A 9,199-nucleotide genomic window follows, 5' to 3' on the forward strand; every position below is an offset into this window, starting at 1 on the left:
TACACAGCTAGTAATTTCATTAGAGTAGAACTAGGGTGCTCTTAAGCTCACCAAAACTGCTTAAGACTAAAACTCATTAAATCGATTTCAAATGGCGAATTCAAACAGTTGAAACCCGCCTACCTTACGTGTGATGCATCTACATGTGAAATTTTTAAACATTCGAATTAATTTAGTATAAAGTCAAGCGGTCAAAAAACGTTCAAAAATAAATGCACTAAAATTAATTTATTAACCTTCTAATTTTGACCGCTTGACTTTATACTAAATTAATTCGAATGTTTAAAAATTTCACATGTAGATGCATCACACGTAAGGTAGGCGGGTTTCAACGGTTCGGATTCGTTATTTGAAATCGATTTAATGAGTTTTAGAGTTAAGCTCACCAAAACTTTGGTGAGCTTAAGAGCACCCTAGTTCTACTCATTTCATTAAAGTAACAAATCTGAATAATACATTTACTCGTCTTTACACCCGACAATTTTCATCATAGAAAATTTACCAGACGGTGCAGATAGTTGTCTAGTTGTCTCACAGCAGACAAATTTTAACAGAAAAAGACTTCCAGACAGTGCAAATAGTCATCTCGACACCCGACAAACATACGGCCTCCAATCATGACTGGAGAAGAAAATATTTCACCTGGGAGATCCCTCTCAGCAAATCCCTGCACTAACGAAGACTCTTCACTGGTTTCATCATCCTTCACCCGTGGAGTGGATTTGATCCTAAGCACGTGAACCTGGCCCGAACTGCTACAGACACAAGCCAACCTGAAAACATGACACTTTTTTAACATGGGGAAAGTAGCAAATGGCAAGTATTAAACAACAGAAATCTTACACCCAAAAGAACTTACATTTTTCCTTCTATGTATAATCCATGATTTTTTTTTCTAAATTGGATGAATGTTGAGCAAAGTGTGCTCAACTGACCCCTTCTAACTTTTCAAAAGAAGATTCAAGTATTACATATATTCAGAACTAATTTCCATAAAGACGTTAGCTCTCTTTTTATCTATTTGACCACATGCACCGGAGATTCGGAATTTGCCACTAGTAGCAGGTCTCTCGCTACAGGGTTGCTATCAGCAATGAACTTAAAATGTACCAGTGACATTTAGACTTTGTGCCTGAGTTTATTATGACCCAATTACACTTGTATCCATGAATAATTGTTTTATGCTTGGTCATGTTTGTTATTTGTTTCAAAAAGGCAGGAGCAGACAGACAGAATGACCAATTTAGAACTTGAATGCTAATTTTTTTACCACCTATCAGAAAGTTGTGTGGATTCTGAAGTTAAAACCAAATGCTCATCAACAAAAGCTGAGGTCGTGATTGGATCTCCTATTTCAAATTTTGCAAGTAGACTGCCATCTCTCTGCAAAACTAACATTTGTTAAATATTGAGATGTTTGGATATTATACGAATTGCACTTAAACATCACGAAAAACGGACATTACTTTATCAAAGGAGTATATAATTCCATCTCTAGAACACACCAACACCTGTGTGGAGATCAAGGCAAAAGGGAAAATCTCAATTAAAATTAACATAAGAAAAACAGCAAAGAAACCCTTCACAATTTTGCAAAAAAAGAAAAAGGTGGGGGATGCATTTTGATTTTTGACAATGTCAACAGTATTTTTGAGAATAACGCAAAAGTAGGATTTCATACCTGAGATGGAAGAACAGAAGATATAGAAGCTCCTGCAAATACAGGGCCGCCAACGGTTGCCTAGAATGGAGGGTATTCCCAAAAAATATGCTAATTAATGAAAAAGCTAATGTTGTAGGTCAACAGTGTATTGAATACATCTAATTAGGTGGAGATTGCAGTACCTTCCAATAAACTTCTCCTCTTGGAGTTAACACAATTACGTCTCCATTCACCAAACAACATACAACTGCAAATTACAATTCATTTGATTACTTTTATTTCAGGGGAGGATGGAACCTGAAAACATTACAGTGACAGAGAGCGTGGGGGGAGGTTTACCATTTCCAACATCGCAAACTAGTACAAGGGACCCAAATACTGGTGCTCCTGCCTCATACTGCCAGACAATGTCATAAGGGTCGACCTGATATTTTTTCCAGAAGTAGAGTTACTAATACTATCACTTAAATTTGTATTTTTTCCCAAAAGAGAAAATCGGAGCAGGAAAAACAAATACACAGTATAGCTCGTTCAGAAAATTGGCCCCCATGAATGGCATAACTATTACAGAGTGAATGGGAACTGATAACATTCCCCATATACCGATAACAATCAATAGATAAATAATACATGTGCATACCCAATATTTGGGTCCATATTCCATAATATTATCAACAGCCTGAAGGGCTTCAAATCAATACATCTCCCTTCCCCTATTCTTTGGTTCATTCAAAGAAACCAGTAGGGTCAAATTTGCCCAAGAAAACAAACAAGAGTGAAATAAAATTTCTTGTTGCACTGTTCCTTCTGAATTGCTGTTTTCACCAAATACCACAAGTCTGTCCTTTTTGGGAAAGAAGTATTGATGAGAAAAATGAAGTACCTCCAACTTAATAGCAGTGACAAGGCCTCTAGTTGACCCGACATATAGCATATCCTTAAGTATATCTATGCAAGGTGAAGCATAAATGCTGCCGCCACATGATACTTTGTAAATGCAGCATTTGTGTTTGTGATTCAAAGCGTAAAGAAAATGGTCGTAGGATCCACACCTGCGCGGGTAGATCATTTTATCTCCATGGAAAATTGCCAAATAATGCAGAATATAACATACAACCCATAAAAACTGAAGCTATCATGGGTACCCTGAAAAATGACAAACATAATAAATGTCCCTCCCAAACAAGACAAGTATAAGTGGTGCCCCTACATAAATAGGCCGTTCAATTCTACCAAAATAATTAAAGGGTGAATGACAGTATTACTATACTAATTAATGAGTGAATGACTGTGTTACTGTACTTTGGTTAACGGCTTGAGTAAAATTAAATGAAAAGGACCTTTAAGGATAACTGTTCATATCTACAACAATATCCTTGCATCTCTCTAGACTTTCCTTCTTAGGATACCATAACTCAGGATATCATATCATTGCATCTCATAGATCTCACTGAGAGAGAGATGGAGGATTAAGTCCAGGATATCATAACTAGATAAAAAAATAATATTTTAAAGTAAAAGTGCTAGCATAGGTATATGTTATGTTTCCATGGTCTAAACAGTGAAAAAAAAAAAATACATTTTGCAGGATGTGTATGTGATATTTTAAGGTTTTGCAGGGTCAGAAAGTGCCTAAAGAAATATTAATAGAGTTAAACAAAAAGAAACTACCATATCAAATTTCTTTTCTCATCCACGACAGGTTGCATCTTAACCTGATATTTGCAAGAAAGGTTTTATCAACTTCAGTTGTACAGCGAGTGTTAGGCAGAATGGCAATCCTAGTTAGGAGTAATGCATGAGTAAAGAGCAAACAGAAAGACTTAACTCTGCTCCTGTCTGGAATTTCCAGTCCACTTTTCCAGTACTGGAATCAACAAAATATATCTTCCCTTTGTAACAGCCAACCACAACCTATACCCAAAAACACAAAAGTATTAAGCAAAAATCATTGCCTGAAAGGAAAAAAAACCCACAACATTAATAAGGTAAATGCCCGTTTGCAAATTATGCGTGTTTGCAGTAATTGCAAGGAAAGCCTGACAATTCTAGCATTTCAAACACATGCTCAATTTTATTGAACAAGTTGCGACTAACACAGAATTATTTAAGACAAAATTGCCAATGATTGAAAACACTTCATCAGTTAAATTGTAGCATCCTACAACAGAAGCTTGCTTGACCTGTGTAATCAAGGAAAAACTAGATGTAAGTGCAAAACTGTCAAACTTTAAACAAGTGTTCCTTTCACATCACATCAATCTAATGGTTCAGTGGACCACAACATCTCAGGAGATGCTAGGTGTTATCCTTAAATGTGTCAGGTGATTATTGCAGATAGTACAGCATGTTTAATTTGCATTATAGTTTGGTATAAAGTTTTAAAAAAGTACCTGAGTAAAATCACTGGTAATAGCAGCTGAACACTCGACCCGTCCTTCCAATTTGACTTCCCACCGCACATTACCACTGCACATACCAATCAGGATTACCTTTCTGGTAACAAATGTCAATTCTTGTCCTTGGATAAACCAAAATCAACTAACCTCAAAGCATCAATTGAAAGAAAATTGTGTGAGTGAGATCCTATGAATATGCTCACTTTTCCATCCACACAAACAACCAGAGGGGAAGCATCCACGCAAGATCCAAGGAGAACTTTCCAAACATCTTTTAACCACCCTCTTTTACCCCCCTGAGTCTGAACCAAGCCGAGATCCTCCCCACACTGAGATTCACTCATGTACTGGTTGCACCGGCTAACTGAAAACCTCCTCTCTGAATTTAATTGTCCCATCCAAACGTTATCAGACCTTGAATTTTTGAATGATTCACCAACCAATTTAGCTTTCTTGCGACTGTACTTGCTGCTATGGAGGAAAGTAATTTTATTATTGGGTAATTTCTCAAGAAGCTTAGAAGGGGTAGGGAAGGCATAAAGCAGTTTCATATCAATCCCCAACTTGTAGGCGGCATGGGCAGCAGAAAGTGAATCACCACCCTTGGTGAAGAAGTCATCATTGTCAGATATTTCTTCGACTGACAGTGCTTCAGCGAATGCCTATTCTACATAAAAATGAGAAAAAAGATGTACTAAATTCTCACCAGAAAGGAAAACTACATATTTTACTTGTTCAGACCTACATAAGTATATTGGATTTTATGCTTGTGAGTATCAACCAGAGTTATTTGTAAAAATGAGAGGTACACTCATGTTTTGTTAGCATATTGTAGTAGGTACATTTTTTGGAAATCTCAACAACATATTGTTGAAGTTTTAACCACATTAAAGGAATAGAAACAACATAAACTATTTGTTTAATAAAAGATCACCTCTTTGATGATATCCAACTGCGAATTATCTGAACTATTATTCATTTCTTCTGCAAACCTGTGATGCTTATGGTCTAAACTCGATAATTTAGCATAGTCTATCTTTCCAGATAAAGTCACTGGCAATTCCTTTAAATTAAAATAATAGCTTGGCATCATCACCGGTAGAAGCCTCTTCATCAACCAGCTTCTTAATGACAGCTCAGTACAATTATTTTTCACCACCAAATATGCATTTATATGAGATGCTCCACTGTCTCTTACAACAGCAGTCCCTGCAGCATCCCTTACATCAGGATGCTCCCTTAAGGCACTTTCCACCTCCTCTAATGCAATCCTTTGACCATTTATTTTTATCATGCGGTCTTTTCTGCCAAGAAAAAGAAGCTCGCCACTTTTCAAGCGCCTGGCAAAGTCACCAGTTCTGAAAACATTGTTATGACATGTGGGTCCTGGGAAGGAGCCTGAGAATAGACATGTCCCTCCAACATGAATTTCACCTTCATCAGCTATGTCTGAAGATTCAGCAACTAGAGTTACAATGCAATTAGAGATAGGATATCCTATTGGCACGCTCGTCAAAGTTTTATTGGACTCCAAAATACTTGGTAAGCTTTTGCAATTGAAGTATGTGCAATCGCCTGATACCTGAAAGAAGAGGTGATGGTATATAGGAAGAATGTGAAAATACAATTTTCCTCTATAGGTGTTGATAATATAATTTTACTCTATAGTGCCTATAAATAGTTCAAGATATGCAGTTAAAGTATTTTAGGGACTCCCCCACTGGGGTTAGACTAGCACCTACTTGTTCATAAACTCTAATCAGCAAAAACTAAATAACATTTATTGTGGTATTTGCACAAAAGTCACATGAATAACATGATCACTCGCTCATTGAACGAAAATGAAAGTGCTAGTTTGCCCTCATTTCAATAATGCTAAGGTTTTTAACCTATTTTGACTGCAGATTTGGATCAACAAGAACAATGATATCAAACAAATTCTCTATGTCAGATCCTTCTCCTTTCAGATTCTCTTTTCCTGCAGTTAGTATAAAGAGCTTGCACTCCTTTTGCATAAAAAGCCCAAAAAAGAACAACACACATCAATTCTAACCTCTGTGCTTCCATATAAATTGAGGATGGTAGTATCGGGTAGGATGCGGTCCAGCTCTTTCCATAAATGTAAAGACAATACCTCTCCACTGAGTATTAAAAGTCTTAAAGGGTTATACTTATGCAAAAAGCATCTCTCCAGTGATGGTAGTAGAACCTTTATTAAAGATGGAACAGCAGTAAGCCTTGAGATGCGGTATGACTGAGACATTAAAAAATATACTACCATCAGTACAGCCAAAATTCATAAAAATGATATTATGTATAACAAATAAGAAAAATCACAAACACGTTCATCTAAAACATAGTAAATTCCACCTATACCCCTCCTCTACTTCTTCAAAATTCACAGGTGCTCCTCTAAATGAGGTAAATAATGAAGAAAGAAGGATTGTTTCAGTGTGTTCCAAGTAAGCAGTGAAGGAAGGGTGCACATAGAATGTTTTCAATGCTGTAAAGGTTATGCATTTTTCATGTTCTGCAGGGTGTGAATGTTTTTCATGTTATATAGGGTATGCAGGGAATTTTGTATATTATGGAGAGGTGCACATGGTATTTCTGTTTTGCAGGCGTACAGATAACTTAAGGTGTTCTAACAGAAGGAGAACATTTTTAAAGGTGTTCAGACACATGGTATTTCAATATTTGTGGGCCTACATAATTACTACGAAAAAATAAAAGGAGAACAGAATTTGAGGCGAACAATTTTGAATGCTGATTATATACCTTTATTAAATCAATCAGAAGCATAGGATTGGACCTCAATTCGTCAGAGGGGGGAATAACAAGAGTTGAACCAGTCAACAGGGAGGAGAGAAACTCTTGCAAATGGTCAACAAAGCTAATTGAGGTTTTGAACAATAGAAAATCCTCTGCACGTACAGGAAATGTTTCTTGCATCCAAGCAAATCGATTCCACAGGCCTAAAATACAATTTTTCAGTTAGGCCTTTTTGGAAAAGACAACCCATTATTTTGAATCTTTAAAAAAAGGGTGCCTTCATTTCTCGAATTTGCATGCTGGTCTATACACTTTTAAGGTTAAGTGCAAAAAACAGTACAATGATAATTTTTTTTTTACTTTGTGACTAGTAATAGATCCCTATGTTGCAAAGCTTTCTTTCATTGATACAATTTGTTAGTGGGAAATTGACCCCCCCTAACCTTCAAAAAAAAAAAAAACAGTCCGATGTTAATTAATTTTGGTAAATCATCAAGATATACTACTTATATTGACAACTTTGCCCCTCATATTATAAATCATTTTTTACCTATATCTGATTTAGTGCCAAACTCATGTAACTGAGGAGACAAGTTATATTAATCACAAAACAACAAATAACTTTGGATAATGGATTTTAATCACATTTACTAAAAGTACAAAAAGCTCCCTGCATTATAACTATCATTTGTAGCACAACTGATTAACAAGAAAAAATCAATGTTAGTCTGGTCAAGTTTTCATCGACTCAACCATAGTTATTATGATTATCAAGAAAAAACAAAAGTTGCAGAACAAGGGGCAAATAGTACAAGTGTTGGGTGTTGTTTGCAAATACAGTACGAATTAAGTGTGATTTGCAACAAATCCTTTCATAAATCAAACTGATCATTTATAATTTCATTAGTTGATTATCAGTTTATCACCTTCTTCAGTGCCACAAACCCCTTTAGGCTTTCCGGTAGAACCAGATGTGTACATCAAATAGCAATATTTTCTCCTATATGCACTCTGACAAGGCCATGACATGATTGGCATCTCCAAATTTTCCTCAGTTTTCTCTCCTAAAAGTTCTCTCATGTCAACATAATGAATTGAGCAAGATGACATGGCAGCAAGCCAATTGTCAGAAGCAGGCCCAAAAGCGACAACAAGAGAAGCATTAGAAGAAGAAATAGCATACATTATTCTCTCCTTGGGCCATAACGGGTCTAATGGCAAGAATGCTTCACCACATCTGAGAATAGATAGAACACCTACTATGTATTCAGGTGAAGGTGGCATGTATACTCCCACAATACGAGGTCTTGTATTGTCTGAGGTTGACAAACCTAAAATTACAAATTAAAATAGGGTAATGATTTTGCTTGTCCAGCAAAAAAATTGCCTAAATTTTGCCCAATGCAGGGTTCACCCTATTGGGCAAAACTTCCTAGAAGAGTAAATCCCTCAGACATTTTAATGAAAAAAAGGTGAAGCCTGTACACAACGAGAGATAAGCAAAACTTCCTAGCCAATAGTTAGCGCCCCTATCCACGCCCCTTACCTGCATGCCAGATATGCTTATACTTCTCCCGAAAAGTTTTATACTTGATGATAAAAGTGTTATACCTTACCTTACTAGGATTAAAATCTTTAAAAACCGTATTTTTATATTTCAACAAAGTTTTTAAATTGAATTTTCTTATTATCATTCAGAAAAGAAAAGGTGATAAACACTTTATACATTAGGTAAAACCACTTCAGGATTCAGATATGAATAACTTTCTAAGATATGTATAAACACATTTGGAGTGCAGATTAGAGATGCAGAGCATGCGGTGCAAGAATAATTTTTCTTACAGAGATAATAGAAAAGGAGAAATAAAAGTCAATGAATGGAGTCCAGTAACTAACCATTACCTAAGATGTTGCTGATACGATTGCTGAGAGATCGAACAGCAAAGGATAGTTGTGCATAGGTGAGGGAAATAGGAGGCTGCGAAGAGGAGAGGATGTGTACGACAGCCATGCGGGTCAAGTACTGTTGCGCGGAACTGGCGAAAGCATGGGTAATGCAACAGTAATTCTGCTTCCATAGGTCGGAATCAGCATCTTGCTCTTCCTCTGACCTCATGGTACCTCTCTCTCTCTCTCTCTCCCTCTCTCTCTCCCTCTCCCTCTCTCAGTTCGAGTCGTTCCGGTCCTGGTTCTGGAAGATCTTTTTACCTCCGGTTCAGATCGGATGGTTCCAATTGCATCTGATCCCGTTTTGACACAGGAAGTTTTGAACTTTGTAGGCTTTTGTTCCCCACGGGCCTTTGGGCCTTTTGAATCAAGAAAATTTTTAAACGAATTCGATTTCCTTTACGCAACGTTTGGCCCA

The 9,199-nt window shown here is 36.7% G+C and overlaps 1 protein-coding gene across 3 annotated transcripts; it reads right to left on the reverse strand.

Moving 5' to 3' along the window:
- Positions 1-467: 467 nt before the first annotated feature.
- LOC144567064 (AMP-dependent synthetase and ligase family protein) lies at positions 468-9,038 on the reverse strand. Of its 3 annotated transcripts, none has more exons than XM_078317107.1 (16): positions 8,737-9,038; positions 7,761-8,165; positions 6,841-7,037; positions 6,116-6,316; positions 4,997-5,644; positions 4,210-4,724; positions 4,057-4,132; positions 3,491-3,577; positions 3,335-3,378; positions 2,547-2,715; positions 2,003-2,087; positions 1,846-1,910; positions 1,682-1,741; positions 1,467-1,511; positions 1,271-1,383; positions 468-773 (listed from the first exon to the last, which is right to left on the reverse strand). In XM_078317107.1, exons 1-16 carry the CDS (start codon positions 8,948-8,950, stop codon positions 548-550), a joined length of 3,150 nt encoding a protein of 1,049 aa, XP_078173233.1. In that variant the 5' UTR covers positions 8,951-9,038; the 3' UTR covers positions 468-547. The 3 variants fall into 3 exon arrangements, with proteins under 3 accessions (XP_078173233.1, XP_078173230.1, XP_078173232.1); XM_078317104.1 differs by having other exon boundaries at positions 8,731-9,014; XM_078317106.1 differs by having other exon boundaries at positions 1,274-1,383; positions 8,731-9,011.
- Between the last annotated feature and the right edge of the window lie 161 nt (positions 9,039-9,199).

The sequence above is a fragment of the Carex rostrata genome, chromosome 16 (genome assembly GCF_964058835.1).
Source record: "Carex rostrata chromosome 16, lpCarRost1.2, whole genome shotgun sequence".
Lineage (NCBI taxonomy): Eukaryota > Viridiplantae > Streptophyta > Magnoliopsida > Poales > Cyperaceae > Carex > Carex rostrata.